Raw genomic sequence first — 15,832 nt, forward strand, 5'->3', positions numbered from 1 at the left:
AGGGCTGGTCCAGCATGGAACTCAACCCACCAGAGATGCTGTGGAATGGCTTTCAGAGAGCTGTTCACACAAATGTCCCAAGAACATGTCTTAGCTGAAGCAGTTCTGTGAGGGAGAATAACCTAAAATTCCTCTTAAGTGTTGTGCAGGTCTAATCCACAGCTACAAGAAGCACTTGTAGCTTACTGTTGCCAAAGGAGATTCAATCAGTCAATATCATTATTTTTTTCAACCATCACTTTCTGTCTTCAATAAAGATACGAAAGATTGTGATTGTTTATTAGTTTCAAAATGTTGTTTGTTGATAACTTTGGTGAAGATCAGATCACATTTTATGACCAGTTTATGCAGAAAACCATGAAACTACAGTGTTACTTTTTCTTGCAACTGCATACATATTTATTTAGCATATCCATGATATCTGAATTGCTCCTTTCACACTATGTAGTATTCTGTTTAATACACAGGTGCAAAGTTACCAGTTCCTTGTTTTGAGGATAATGAAGACAAACACAACGTGTCTTAATTTTTTATTTAAAAAACAGCACATTTCCCTCTAAAACATAACACTGCATAATACATTTTAGAATGAATCACAGAATCCTGCCAACTCATGTACATGTACGAGAGAAATGTCTCCAGAAAACCTGTATGTAACCTGCAAAGTACAATGCAGATATGAAAATACTGATCTATTCACACACCCACTGTTCCACGTGTGTTCAATGCAAAAGTGATTCATTTACCACATCTGTGTTTGACTGAGCTACAATCCATACTGACACTTACAGTATTACAGTGTCATTTGTTCTAACAGAACCAGCTTTGTATGACTATCAGACAGCATCCAGCACAACAGCAATAACACTGACACAGGATTGATATGTGGGGTTAGTGTGATTCACATTCCTGCTGCCCACAACATGTGAACACACACACGCAAATATGAATGTATGTTTATCTGTTTGTAAGCAGAGCTGAGAGTGTAATGCTGGAAGTCTGGTGGGTCTGTAAGCATCAAAAATCTCACAACAAGATTAGTGATCCACCATGCGATGATCACTGATCCCGTCACAATAACCATCAAATTATTAATGTTGGGTAGTTATTCAATTAAAGCTACATATTGGGAATCAAGCTACTCGTAGCATTTTACACAAAATCAATCCACAGAGAGCATCAAATACTAATGTTGTCTCAAAGCCTGTGGTGTCTCATAGATGAAGACATAGTACTTCTCGTGTTAGTATGTAATGCACAGGGTAGGATTGTCTCTGACAGGTCTGTGAGCTTCGCTCAAATCCTTTTAATCCTTTTAGAAGTGAGGATCTCTGCACTGCTGCCAATGCTGTTTTTCGGGGACTGTTACATGTGAGGCCTCAACACACCCTCAACATTTAAGGCAAGCTATGGAGCATGTATCTACTAAATACAATGTGAAAGTTACATGCTTCAGCTTCAAACAAGCTGAAAAAAATCAATTAGTTGCACTAAAGTCTATGAATATAACAAGTAGGGATGCAGCATGTTACATCACTAAGGCAAAAGCCAAACCTACATCCATATTGGCATAAGTATTGGTGCCAAACAGCATAAAATATAGTGGCACAGCCTTCACAATCACCAGCTGAACATGTGTGGGGAATCTGAAGGATCTGGATCTTACCAACACATCAACTTAGCCCTGAAATGTCTTGTAAGTTCTTTATACTTTAGTCACTGCAAATTCCACAACAGCGTTTTAGTCATGGAGTCAAAATAAATGTCAAGAGCTCGGACAGCTCCCAGTTCAGCTGGCTGAGTAAACTGGAAACCCACTAATGAGGGAGGACAGGCGTGTTGGAATCTTGATATTATCAGTGTAAGACTTTATATGACCTTGACTTTTTCTGTTTCTCTCTGTTGACGAAAGCCGCCTTACTCACTTCATTGTGGAAAATGTTGAATATCTCTTCAGCCATGTTCAAAAAGACATTTGCCCTGTGTAAAAAAATGTACCATTTAGTCAATGAAACACAAGGGAAGAAATCCAGTTGGAGGTACACATTTATGAAGTAAACAGCCAAAACACAGATTTATGTTACAAAGGAATATTCCACAATGCAAGGTTACAAACAGCACCTTGATGGGTGATGTTATGTTGCTGTCATGATGCTACTGAAGTCTTAAAAGGTTAAATATTAACCTTAGTTATTAAACTCTGGGATGTTGACAACAAAGTGTGAAATGTAAAGAATACAGTGTTCTGAAAAATTTGATGCATACATCATGTACATCATACATCATGTGTGTGTGAGGGCAGGAACCCTGGAGTTTGGAATTAGGCAGCTGGGGTCAGAGAGCTCGCTGAGTGCCTCAGTCATTAATCAGAGCCAGGATCATGCTGGAAAACAAGGGGGTAAAGGTTATTAGAGATCTGATGGTGTAACCAGCCATCACTATCACACAGCTACCTGATGAAATGTCAGTGCTCTCACCTGTACAAATAAATGAAGAAGCAGAGCAGGTGGTAACCCAGTTTAATCATGGCTTCCTTCATGTGTGACTTGAGCTGACCTCGATTGTGGATCTCAGTGGGGTCAAAGACACCCATGTTCCCCATTGGAACCTTTACGTACCTGCAGAGAAAAACAAACAAACAAACAATAAGCCTCATAAAACACACACTGAATGGTGATATAAATTTATAACATCAATGGTAATATAGCACATACGGATGTCTTTTAATTTAATCCAGTGAATGTAACATGAACATTCTATTAGGGCCATTGAGCATTAATATTATCCCTGAAGGTACAGAGCAGATTGGCTCAAGTATATTCTTCCCAAAAACAAATATCACTTCAAACATGTGTTTGAACGCATCTTGCTGTCAGGATCATGTCTGTGCATAGATGGATTGTGACCTTACTCTGTTATATTGCTCCACGACTTGCTTCTTTTTGTTGCCAAGGTCAAAGTCTTGGGGAAATGAATCTACATGTGATGTTTGAAGCAATGTTTTCCCTAACGTGTTCACACTGGCAGTAGAATCTTCTGACCATAATTCACTCCTTTTTTTACAACACATTTTCGGATTTGGTCCCTTTTTGACTGTTTTACTAGCTGTTAGGTGCAGGTCTAGTCTTTTGATCTGCTTTGGAGTTTTTAAATCCAATACATTTCCAAACTGCAGATTCCGCTCCAATTGTTGCACTAATCGTTGTGAGCCATTGGGCTGTGCCCTGGTGAAGAGAATAAGCTGTGAATAATGAAATGTGTTCTGTTGAATTTAAGCTATAAACTCTTAGAACCATGAGTAAAAGGGTAGATGTGAAAAGGTTTCTGCTGTCCACACCCACTGAATGGTGCTATGAAGCACATCTAATGGTGAATGATATAATACAGTTTTCAAGTGACTCCTTACAGCTAGTGTAGGCTTCATGTGATGGAATGTTGGTATATGATACATTCACCCTGTCTGTATAACTTTAACTGATATGCCAGATAAACGTAGACTGTCATACAGACAACCCTACAAAAAATCATGTTCATTTGTCAGCAGCAAAAGTAACTGTACCTGTAAATGTTCCAGGCTGCTACAGGCAAGTTAAGGAGGAAGATGAACCAGTGCATGGAGACCAACATCAGCATTGTGGAGAAACATTGGCCAACTATCTCTGGAATGACCCACTGAAAAGGTATTAAACACACATTAACCATCGAGATAATATGCAAATTGGACAGGATACTAATACATTGCTCTCTGTAATACCTGTAAAAACAGACATTAAAACAGAAGCAACCATCACAATACATAATAAACCAACCAAAACAAGCAACAAGGCAACACATATACATTTACATTTAGTCATATAAAAGGAGAAAAGATATGTACTGATTTAATTTACATAGCACAGAATGATAAAGGTCATCGCAAGGCACTTTATACAGTAAGGTTCATATTTATAAAGAAAACCCAACAAATTCCTCTTGAGCAACAGGAGAAGGAAAAACCCCCTTTAGTGGATGAAACCCTCCAACAGATCCAGGCTCAGTGTGTGTTGGCCATCTGCCTCAACCGGTTAGGGTGAGTGGACAGCAGAGAGAAAAGAATAACCGAGCAACAAGAACCTATCAATTTACAAACAGTACGCACAAAACGTTCGGGATATTATTCCGTGCGATGCTCTCGCATGACATTTCAGAATGCACCTTAAATGAACTATAACCTTTACAGGGGAAGTTCATTTGACTTTCTTTAAACTTTTGAATACACACGTCCAACTCATTGTTCATTGTTTCAGAACTTATTGCATAACATGTTTTTTAAAAAGGTGATTAACCACAAAAATCCCAACGTGTCAAATCTATGAATCAACTATATTTTCTGGTTCCGTGACAATTTGTCTTTGAACAGTCCTCGTCATCATGCTGTTCACATTTTGACACCATGAGACTAACATGACACCTAGCAATTGAACAAGGTATTGAGACATTGACATTTTTTTGTTGTGGTATACTCACCACCGTTGTTAGCTTTTGTTTCCATAAATAGTTTGAGATGAAGAAATTTCCATTACATGCTTCTACTTAAACGCTCTAGTTTCATTATATAATATCACTGCAGCATGATTTGTTTTATATTTTCCATAAATTTCACCCAAAAGTCGAATATCCCTACATTTTTGTGAGTAGTGTATTAAATGCATAATAATCCAGACTAACAGGACTTACTTTGTTCAGCTTGGAGCAGCAGGATCTCGCATTGATGTAGTCACATTCTAGATCAGACAGAGTAATAATCTGAGCTTTGAGTCAAGGCAATAAAAGAATCTTGTTCCATTTCCTGCTTCTGTCAGTTCCAATCAATCAACAGGATGAAACAGATTGAAGACAGACAACCTTCAACGTCGTATTTTAAATATGCGACATATGTAAACAAACTACATTAGAAATAGTTCAAACATGGATCCCAAACACAACTGACACTGACACCCAAGCTGGTGGCTTTGTATACTTTTATCACATGGTTCTGATGATTAACGTGTCTTCCTACCGTGTAGGGTCATGTACCACATCTGAAGGTTCAATGTTCAGCATACGTGCAGGCTCCACAACTTGCCCTAAAAGCCACTTTCTCTCCTCAGTGCCCAACAATGTACTACACACACAGGTCAGAACTAATATTAGCTGTGGCTGGTGAACTGGACACTAGCAGCAATAACTTGTTAACAACCCGGTAAATCTTTGAGTTCTCCTGCAGCCCTGGAATGTGCTAGTGCGGATTCCAATATCGATGCTGTAAAGGCAGATAAGATTAGTGACATTTGCTAACTTACAAGGCAAAATTAAACTGAAATTCGGTATAATGTTAGCTGCAGCAAGCTAAAGTTCACAGTACATTTAGCTTCTAATTTCATTTCGCTTCTTGGACAAAACCCTTGTCGCCCCATTTCTCTGCTCTTAGAAACAGTTCATCAGTTCCCGCTAGCTTTCCTCACACTTGGAAAAGGCGGCTAACTGGTTAGCTTGTTAGCCTTGATGCAATAGGATGAAGGACCGAATAACTAGCTAAAAGCTTTCCTCTAGCAAACTGTTTGGGCCAGTAAACCTAGACACCAGCCAAGGATCATCGCCGAAAAGGATACAAAGTAGACTGAGAGGAAAATCAGTGCACAGCAATCCACAAGTGACAGAATGAACACTGCCGCCTCCATTTTCTGCTTCCGTCAATGATTTGTTCCCATTTCCGGGCAGTTGTGACCCACGGGAGTCGGCGCTGCACTGAAAACCCTCCTAGCACCAGCGTGGAAGGCTCATGTGAACGACCGGCGGCAGTGGAAAAGTTTTGGGGTTTTTTTTCATTTAGCAATTGTCGAAGGTCGATGCTGTTTGACACCAGGATGCTGTAACAACTTTCTAAATTTTGATCTCATAAGTGACGGTCACAAAATTGTTATAGCACAAATAGGGTAAACAAATAATAGATAAGCAATTCCATTGTGCGTGTTTGTAATTAATTAAAAAAAATATATGAACAGTTTTTTGAAATAAGGCACATTACAAACATGAGTTACAGTAGTTAAACAAGCAGAGATAAAAAATAAAAAGTGAAATCCAAAAATATATAATTAAAAAAGGTATAACTAAATTAGGGGTCATTTCAAATCAAACTAAACTATGTCATTTAGTAAGAACTACAATCTCAGTGCTTTTTTGTTTTAAACATATTCCAGGGACTTCAGGTACCACAGTTCAGTTCAGACAGGGCTTAAATTTATCTATATTTACAGTATGTATAAGGAATTTACCCAATAACAGTAGCTTAATTAAGTCCAGGTTTTTCCTTTTCAAAAACACAACATTTTACTATTTCATCATATCACCGTATTTTATGCAGAGCTTTCCATGTCTCCAAAACATTCACCCATTCACAATGGAAAAGCAAGTATTCTAAATCTTTAATATCTTTTTCATATAAAATACAACAATTTCCATTAAAAATGTATTTCAGTCTTTAGAATTAATTTTTTGGGTGTATGTTATTTAAGATTTTTTAAATTAAACTGCTTTACTTTGGGAAAACGTTTATGAACTAGTTTCGCCTTTGTCGGGAACCACTTTTTGCATGTCGCCTCAGTCCGTCGAGACTCATCCGTGGGGCCCGTCGTGTGGTGCGGCCCGCGTTATACTCCCTCCTAGCGGATTGGAGCGGAACTGACGGCTTGATGGAGCCGCAACACCTAGACAGAAAAAATTGAAAAAAAAAACCAAAACAACAAAAATAAACTAAGTAACTGAAGCTTCCCTCCTATGTATCACAGGAAGAAGGAAGAAGAGGAAAACGAGAAAATATCAGATGCGGAGATAGAATTAACAAAGGGGAAACGTTTTTAAATGTATTACCTGTTTATTTTGTTAGTTTTTTTATTATTTAAGAAATTAGTCAAATCCAGAGCTGATGCTGATCTAGACACTACTGTTAGACTTTTACGTAGCAGATTTTTTTGAAATCCTAGAGACTTTTCTAACAATTCATATTTAAATGAATTTTAATCTATTTCCTCCAGTTGCAAGTCTAGGTAGTGGGGGAGCTGCCATCTTTGTTCATCATGTTCATGTCCATGCACAGCCAAATAATAATTCCTCTCTCTGGTTTGTTTATACTGTTACATTAATATGATTTTATCATATCTTGATCTGGTCACACTTCTCTTCAGATATGTTTCTCTTTCACTTTACCTGCTACCAGAGTGTTTGTAGGGCAGTAATACACTCTATGATACTGTCTCTATGAAACTGTGAGCCATTTCTAATACATTTAGTAGTCACTGTCTACTGCAATTATTAGTGACTTAACCACAAAACAACTGAATTTCCTCTGTTTGTAGTTTATCTAATGGGAAGATTTACTGTATTTCTCTGTCGTATCATTTTAAACTGAATTTATGTATTTTCTGTACAGCTGTGAAGGCATAACTTCAGAAGAGAAAATGTTTTGCACATGCATCTGCTGAACAGTGACTCAACCTGCTGTCACTAATGTGCAAGTGGGCAGGGCTGCAGGGGAGAATATGAGAATAGTCAAGCGTGAAGGAGGAAGCAAGAGAGTTTAGCCTTGTTAAGATGCTTAGAAAAAGGAAGTCTTACTGCAAAAGGTGAAAAAGCTCAGAGAGACCAGAGAGGAGAGACAGGTTAGGAGAATTTACAAACCAAACCCATCAGAGAGGACAGAAGTATGGCCTGGGTTTCTGTGGCGATCTGTTATCACATAACACTTTTCTTCATTGTGCTGAAGCCAGGACAAGGCATTGACAAGGATACCAGTGTGCCAGAAGTTGTAGCTTCAGGAGATATTATTATTGGAGGAATCTTTTCCATTCATGAAGATGTAGCGCAAAAGAACAACTCCTTTGCTCCCCAACAGCAACCGTGTATCAGGTGAGATTGTCCACTTTTAACAAACGCTAAACGGCTCATGTTTTGTCAAGAAGCCAAAAGACAAAACTATCTGATTTTCAATAATCTTTCAAAGTGTGAGAAGTAATTTATTTAAGTTAGCCTTTACTTAAATAAAAGTAGTGCTAGGTAGGTACTAGGTTAAAGAAAACAACTTTGAAATGTGGAAGATGGGATAAATCCTCAAGGTCCTGGGAAGGTACAGACATGAGCCATAAGGAGGCGCAAAGACCTTTAGTCAGATACCTACAGTGGGTTAAAGTCAGGAATGACACTGACCTCCCACTCTGGGAAAGGGGAGTACACACTTTTGAGCAAAACTCTTTCTAGAATCTAGCGACTACTGCTTGCTACCTGGGGAACCCCTGCAAGTGAAAAATCAGATCTTCATTCCACTCACACTACCCACTGCTAAGGAGAAATAATAGCTGAAATAATAGTTATTTGTGAACAGCTTCGAGGATGGTGGTCTGATGGTACAGTCTGATGAGATTTTACAAATCTGAGGGACATAAAGAACCATGGGCAGTGAGAAACAGGTAGGTGTTAGTGAAGACCAGATGGAACCAGCTGAGGCATCATGTTCTGGTCACACACTGACCCTAACCCTTGGATGGCTATCAGAAAGTATGCAGCAGATGCTTAAAGAGTTGTGCAGGACTGTAGGCTGGCAGCCATCAGGAGCCTGAGTGGCTCTCTATGCCCCAACCAGGCAGGATGTTGGTAGGATGTCAGTAAAGCTGATCATATACTGAGCCTCCGCCACCCCTAATTATTTTTCATAAACTGATGATATGTTTGTATGAAAATCACACTCAGCATCATAATTAGTGACGATTACTATCAGATAGTCTAACTATTGTGGGACAAAAAGTACAAGGTACAATATTAAACTCACTGTTGGTTGAATTGTTGAATGTACTAAGTTACAGCTTAGTTATTCTACCAAGTTAAATCCCTTTGCTGAGCTACTGAAAACATTTCCACACACATTTTTCACACATTCCTGCCCTACATTCATGGCGCAGTATGTTGTGTAGTCTAGACTGTGTGTTGGATACTACTAGTGATAAATTCAGTTTCAGTTTGATATTTTGAGCTTTAAAACATTTTTAAGCTATATTTTGAATGATATTACGAATATTATTTAAAATATGAAAGAAAAAATATTCTTGCCCGTTTTTTATCTGTTTTTAACAGGTATACACTGTTCCCACAGGTTGGATGTAAGAGCCCTGGTCAAGTCTCTGGCTATGATCAATGCTATAGAGATCATGAATAAATCCCCTCCACTGACTGACGTTAACATCACTCTGGGCTACAGGATCCTGGACTCCTGCTCTGATGTCAGCACAGCTCTCAGAGCCACAGCAAACATCATCGAGCAGGACGTCTGCCACAACACGCACACCAACACCTCCATCTGTGATAAGCCAGTTATGGTTGTTGTTGGAGCGTCTTTCTCTGAAACGTCAATTGCCATCGCCAGGCAACTCACTCTCAAGATGATTCCTCAAGTAAGTTGTGAGAAATAGGAAAAAAGTGTTCACTCAGTGAGGAAAGGTAGGAGCCAAACTTCCGCAGTTGAACTGATGGATGCAACATTGAGTGTTACAGGGAAGTGAAGCAGCAGAACAGGTTTGCAGTGGCAGTTGTTAAACGTCAGCTGAGTCGACTATGTCATTCGTTTTTTCCATGGAAGTCTCATACAGCAAGAACGTTAAAAGGCTGAGCTGTTTAACATTGCAGATTTTAAGATAGAGTAATAATTAAAATTTATGCAAAAGATACTTGAAGTGCACATACATTGTTTAAAGATTTAAATAATTTAACACATACCCGACTTTAACTACTTTCTCCTTTAAGCTATTGCACACCCTAACCGAGTTCTTAAACCTGTTCAGTCTAACGTCTGCCAGAAAGTAACAGTTGAATTCTGTACGCAGGATGTGGGATGAATTGCACAGGACTCGTGTGCCTAAGTACACACTGTTCATTGAGGGACTGACAGATAAGATACATTTTCCAAACGATCATTGTCACTGTGATGTGTACAATAGTTGTCTCTTTTGTTTTTAGTTTCACGGGGAGATTGGCAAACTGTGCTGTCATTCTTTACCTGATTATGTTCTATAAAACAGTGTGATAAAGCAGAGGAAAACTTCCACCTGCTGCCATTTAAAGATTCCAGATTCCAGACTCAATAAAGTTGTTAAATCTTGAATTTTTAAAATTTGCATACCAGAGAAATGCATAAGGGGCAACTGTTTGCGGTTCTGTTGGAGGTTTTTTTCTATTAAAGTTCTATTCTATTCTTTTTGTTTCTATTAAAGTGACTTTGCATGGTTTTTGTTCTAGGCTGGCTGTCAGTTGGTCAATGACACATCTCCAAAAATAACCTAATTGCTTTTCTTTTCTCCAGATCAGTTATTCATCAACTGCTGCCATTCTGAGTGATAAGAGCCGGTTTCCAGCCTTCATGAGAACCATACCTAATGACGAATATCAGACAGCTGCCATGGTCAATCTACTCAGCACCTTTGGCTGGAACTGGGTGGGAATAGTTACCACAGATGGAGATTATGGAAGATCAGCTCTAGAAAACTTTATGTCCCAGGCTTCTGAAAAGGCGATTTGTGTGGCCTTCAAATCAGTCCTACCTCAATCTGTAACCAGTCAGGATGTCTCCTCTGCTATCACACAGACTGCCACAACTATCTTGGAGAACCCCAAGGTACAGGTCATTGTGTCGTTTGCCAAGCCAACTCACATGATGTACCTCTACCAGGAGCTTAACAATCAGATGCTGGAAGCAGGAGAGAAAATTGAGTCAATGAGAAGAGTGTGGGTGGCCAGTGACAGCTGGTCCTCATCCAGCTCTGTGAAAGGAAACTTAACTCTGAATGACATAGGACATGTTGTGGGCTTCACTTTCAAAAGTGGAGACCTGTCATCATTCAATGATTACCTGAGCAGGCTGGAGGCAGCTGGATATGACTCCAAAGGGAATAACCCCTTCCTGCAGGAGCTCTACCTGCAGAATAGTACAAGAGACTCTGATCTGGTGACTAGAGCTGTAGAAACCCTCAGACAGAACACTCAACCCAACACAATCCTGAGTGTAGAGATGGCACTGAGCGCCATTGCTCAGGCTGCGGCATCTGTCTGCCGGGGCAGAGAATGCAAAACCCCAGGAACATTGGAACCCTGGCAGGTAAGTCACGTTTGTGTGTGTGCTACTGTTTTGTGTTTATAGTGTCTGAATGGATCAAATTTAGGACGAGGATAAGGTCTTAAGGTTACAAGCAGCTAGGATTGTGGATAAAATTAGATTCGGAAAACATCTGAGGATTAAGTTTTAGCTGGTGAGACAGATCATTGTGAAGCCTGACATCTGTGGAACCTCTATTCATCTACCTATCTATCTCTGTGATAGAGAGAGACCTACTCAAGGTTGTGATCCGCTAAATGATTTAATGTCCTGTAGGTATTGGAAGCTCTGTGGATGGAGGAGTTCAAACTACGAAACAAGAGCTATAAGTTTGACAGCAGAGGGGACATCAACCTAGGATATGATGTGACTATGTGGAGGTCAGATGAAGACATGAAAATCCAAGTCCAAGACATCGTAGCTGAATATCAACCATACAGCAAAAACTTCACCTACTCCAATCACAGCACCACCCAACACTTCTGGAACCTGAAGGTAAGCTGCCCACAAACGGCAATTTGTGTTTCATTTTGTGCGCACACACACACACACGTGTGTTTAAACATACCACAGTATGCTTAGATAGAACAGAGATTTTAGTTTAAATATATTGTACATCCAGAATCCAAGAATAGGGAAATGTAATTTATTTCAGAAATACAAGAAAAATAAGCAAAAAGAAACACTATGGACTATAATCATGCACTTTCCCTGTTTTCCCTAGAACATCACCTCAAAATGCTCCAAAAGCTGTGTCCCTGGAGAGTTCAAGAAAACAGCTGAGGGTCAACACACTTGTTGTTATGAGTGTATCAACTGTACCGAGAACTACTACTCTAATAAGACAGGCAAGACATCCCACATACACACTCAGTATAATGCTCGGCTATGATCAGTCCTTACTACAAATGACATCAAACGAGCAGCACGTTTACCAGTAACATCCGCATGTGAATGACCCTAGAAACACTTAGTTTTCACTGTGCATAGACCAATTGAATGGATCGTGGCTGTTTTTCCTTCCAGATATGGACCGGTGTCTGAGCTGTGACACAGACACAGAATGGTCTCCTGAGGGCAGCTCTAGCTGCATAGCCAAAGAACTGCTTTTCTTCTCCTGGAAAGACGCTTTTGCTGTGGTGCTCGTGAGCTTCTGTGCCCTGGGTATCGTCATGGCTCTGCTGGTGTCCGCTCTGTTTCTACATACGCGTGACACTCCTGTAGTGAAGGCTGCTGGGGGGCCACTGAGCCAGGTCATCCTGTTCTCTCTGGTCATGAGTTACATCAGTGCCATCCTGTTTGTAGGGCGTCCCAACAGTTTGCAGTGTAAGACTCGACAGGTGCTCTTTGGCATTAGCTTCACTCTCTGTGTGTCCTGCATCCTGGTCAAAACCCTGCAGATCCTGCTGGCCTTCCAGTTCAACCCTGAGCTGCAGAGGGTTCTGCGGAGGCTCTACAAGCCTTACGTCATTATTAGCATCTGTGTGGCCTTACAGGCAACTACCTGTATCTGCTGGCTGGTCCTCAAAAGCCCATCTAATCACATCATTAGATATCCAACTACTCTGCTGGAGGACTGTGACGAGGGCTCATATTTGGCGTTTGGGGTGATGTTAGGCTACATAGGTATCCTAGCTTTTGTATGCTTCATTTGTGCCTTCAAAGGACGCAAACTGCCACAGCAATACAACGAGGCGAAGTTTATCACCTTTAGCATGCTGCTCTACCTCATCTCCTGGCTGCTCTTCATTCCCATCTACGTCACCACTTCAGGAGTGTACCTGCCAGCTGTGGAGATGGTCGTCATTCTCATCTCTAACTACGGCATCCTCAGCTGTCACTTTTTTCCAAAGTGCTACATCATTCTTTTTAGGAAGGAACAAAACACCAAAAGTGCTTTCAGGAAGGATCTGTATGAATATTCCAGTAAATCAAAAGGTTCCATCTCTGTGTGTGGGAGTTCACTGTCAGACCAACAGTCCATCAGTCAGCACCACAGCATCACTGCAGCAGTATCAGCTCGTTCACTCAAACCTGCTTTCGTGACAGACTCCACAGATGGGAGCAGCTGTTTGCACAGAGGTTTAGTCACAAGACATTGCCTGAGGCGAAGCATCAGCCTGTAAACTGTCAATATTTAAGTTGGTTGTTAGACAACAGTCTATTATCCATTTTAAAAGATCCAAGTTTGTTTTTTCAGAAATAAGAAGTCTGAAGTATTTTCCCATATTGTTCCTTCAGGGGTCGCCACAGCAGGTGTTCCACACGTTGATTTGGCATGAGGTTTTTTTTACGCTGGATGCCCTTCTTGACGCAACACTCCTATTTTGTTCGGGCTCAGGACCAGCACCAAAGTCACCCTTGATGGCTCGGTGGGGCTACACCTGGTGGGGTGTGGGTGCTTCAAGATGGTGCTTCACATAAGAAGCAAGACTAGTGAACACTTTAATGTTTGTGACTAACAGTGTTTGTACTTTCTATGCTGTGCTGAGGACTTTGCGTTCATTGACTGATTAAGGTCAAAAGTAAAGTAGGAGTTTGCCAAAGTCTACTCTTGGGTCAGACCTAATAAAACTCAGGGCAGGGTTTGCTCAGGTTAAGTACATTTTTTTACAATGCCTAGCTGTAAAGCTGAGCCATCTGAACCTCCTCCCAGAAGGCCTTTTCTCAACAAGGGATGTTGCTGAGTGAGCATCACCATTTTGACAGCTTTTGGATGAAGTAAAACCTTTTCACTCTTAAAACTTTCGACTGAATTTAAAATTTAATGAATTTCAGATATTAAGGAAGATATTTTCCTGTTACTGGAAACAATGGGATGTGTTTTAACCTTTATTTGCAGTGTAATGTATATTATTTTATTGTTTTTATATTATAAAACGTGTTATCTGGAATAAATGATGTACCTAAAGATGCAAACTGTTCTTATCTTTCATGTCTGTATTGAACACACCTATAAAACATCACAGTGCTGATGGAAAAAGAAATGAACCTTTGGAATTATTAACAGATTGAACTTCCTTTGAACACCACCCCACCAAGCTTCATGTCAATGATCACAAACCAGCAGAGCCCCACATCCTGATGCTTCCTCCACCGTCCTTCACCACTGAGATAATGTTTTCGTCTTAGCATGTTGTTCTCTTTTCTGTGAGAGAAGAGGATGCAGAAGATAGGGTTAGATGGAAGCACATGATTCGCTGTGGCTGTGGCGATGGGAACAGCAGAAAGGAAAAGAAGATGTGGTTCTCTTCTCACATCATACACAGTGCTGCATGTTCTTTCTCCAACAACTGACCAACAATTTCATTAGTCCACATAACACAAAACATTTTTTGGAGGACCAGCAACAAAGCACCTGTAATTATAGAGATTTAAGGGGGTTCATAGTCTATCCATCCATCATCTGTAACAGCTTATCATGTTCAGGGTCATGGAGGGCTGGAGCCTATCCCACCTGTCATTAGGTGAGAGGTGGGGTCCACCCTGGGCAGGTCTCCAGTCTCCAGCCAACACAGAGAGACATACACAGACAGACAACCAGTCACTCTCACATTCACACCTACGGGCAATTTAAAGTCACCAATTAACCTGAAGTGTGGGAGGAAACTGAAGTACCCAGAGGAAACTCACACAAACAAAAAGCTCCACACAGAAACTGTTCGCTTTAACTCTCCCTGTGGTTCATCTCTTTTTAGCAAAGCATCGCTCATCAAACAGGGGTTTTAATGATGTAGCTGTGCATTGTATATGTGCATTGTATGTCATGATGATGACGTCATGGCAGCCAGTCATCTAAATACACACTCGGTGAAATAACTTCCTTCTTTCAAAAGACATAATTCTCCAAATCCAGTATCAATCATGCGTTGTGATAATGATTCAATAAAGCTGAGAAATATAAAAGAAACAATTTTCAGATGATGATGTTTAAGAATGAGGAACAATTAAACCCTGTGCCACTGTCTAGACACACAGCCTGAGGTGGATTCCATGAATACCCACTGTTCAAGTCACCAGTTGGAGATTTTAAAACAAATTATGCTGCCACATTTAAAGGATCAGTTCTACTAATTTACAAAAACACAAGTTTTCAGTTAGTTTTACAGTCATCTGTGACGATCCTGTTCCCTGTATTTAGTTTGTCCCTGTTTCCACCAGCTTCTCTTCCTGTCTCCAGCTTTTATTTTGTAGCCCCTGATTATTTTCACTTGCTCCCCTGTCCTTTTAAACCCGGCTTTCCCCTCAGTTTCCGGCCAGTTTGTCTTTGTTGTTATGTTGCCTGCCTCTGGACAGCAAGTCCTCGGATCTTTTCCCCTTTGGACTCCTGTTTTCCTGTTTCTCTGTTCAGCCTGTTCCTTGTACTTGTACTTGTCTGTTTGGTCTGAGGTTTGGTTATTTGTTAGTCACTGTTTATTTACTCTGATTTACACTCTGTTCAATTATTAGTTTATCTCTATTAATCCCTTCATTGTTCGTCCAGTCACTGTTTTTGTGCACCTCTCTTGGGTTAGTGTATTCGTATGTATGTAGGTGTGTATGTGTCCTGTTTCCCTCTTTCTCGGTTTTGGTTTAGTTCTCCTCACTCCTGCATTGAGGTTTATGTTCTGAGTCGTAGTTTTGGAGGAATTCTCACTTTTTACTGCTCGTGTTTTCTTGTCCTCTAAGTGGAGTAATTTT

The 15,832-nt window shown here is 40.3% G+C and overlaps 2 protein-coding genes across 5 annotated transcripts; one reads left to right on the forward strand and one right to left on the reverse strand.

Moving 5' to 3' along the window:
* Positions 1 to 517: 517 nt before the first annotated feature.
* On the reverse strand, positions 518 to 5,787 carry cnih4 (cornichon family member 4). Of its 3 annotated transcripts, none has more exons than XR_010914901.1 (6): positions 5,631 to 5,787; positions 4,717 to 4,785; positions 3,560 to 3,672; positions 2,478 to 2,618; positions 2,282 to 2,383; positions 518 to 1,980 (listed from the first exon to the last, which is right to left on the reverse strand). XR_010914901.1 is itself a non-coding variant. In XM_067511413.1 (5 exons), the coding sequence occupies exons 1-5, from the start codon at positions 5,697 to 5,699 to the stop codon at positions 2,356 to 2,358; spliced, it is 420 nt and encodes a 139-aa protein (XP_067367514.1). In that variant the 5' UTR covers positions 5,700 to 5,787; the 3' UTR covers positions 2,029 to 2,355. The 3 variants fall into 3 exon arrangements, 1 of the variants encoding a protein (XP_067367514.1); XR_010914900.1 differs by having other exon boundaries at positions 2,266 to 2,383; XM_067511413.1 differs by lacking the exon at positions 518 to 1,980 and having other exon boundaries at positions 2,029 to 2,383.
* Positions 5,788 to 7,496: 1,709 nt separating this feature from the next.
* Positions 7,497 to 14,077, forward strand: gprc6a (G protein-coupled receptor, class C, group 6, member A). Of its 2 annotated transcripts, none has more exons than XM_067511410.1 (7): positions 7,497 to 7,923; positions 9,161 to 9,458; positions 10,364 to 11,155; positions 11,429 to 11,647; positions 11,877 to 12,000; positions 12,179 to 13,274; positions 13,394 to 14,077. In XM_067511410.1, the coding sequence occupies exons 1-7, from the start codon at positions 7,721 to 7,723 to the stop codon at positions 13,422 to 13,424; spliced, it is 2,763 nt and encodes a 920-aa protein (XP_067367511.1). In that variant the 5' UTR covers positions 7,497 to 7,720; the 3' UTR covers positions 13,425 to 14,077. The 2 variants fall into 2 exon arrangements, with proteins under 2 accessions (XP_067367511.1, XP_067367512.1); XM_067511411.1 differs by lacking the exon at positions 7,497 to 7,923 and adding an exon at positions 8,267 to 8,480.
* Positions 14,078 to 15,832: the final 1,755 nt, after the last annotated feature.

The sequence above is a fragment of the Channa argus genome, chromosome 7 (assembly GCF_033026475.1).
Source record: "Channa argus isolate prfri chromosome 7, Channa argus male v1.0, whole genome shotgun sequence".
Taxonomy (NCBI): Eukaryota; Metazoa; Chordata; class Actinopteri; order Anabantiformes; family Channidae; genus Channa; species Channa argus.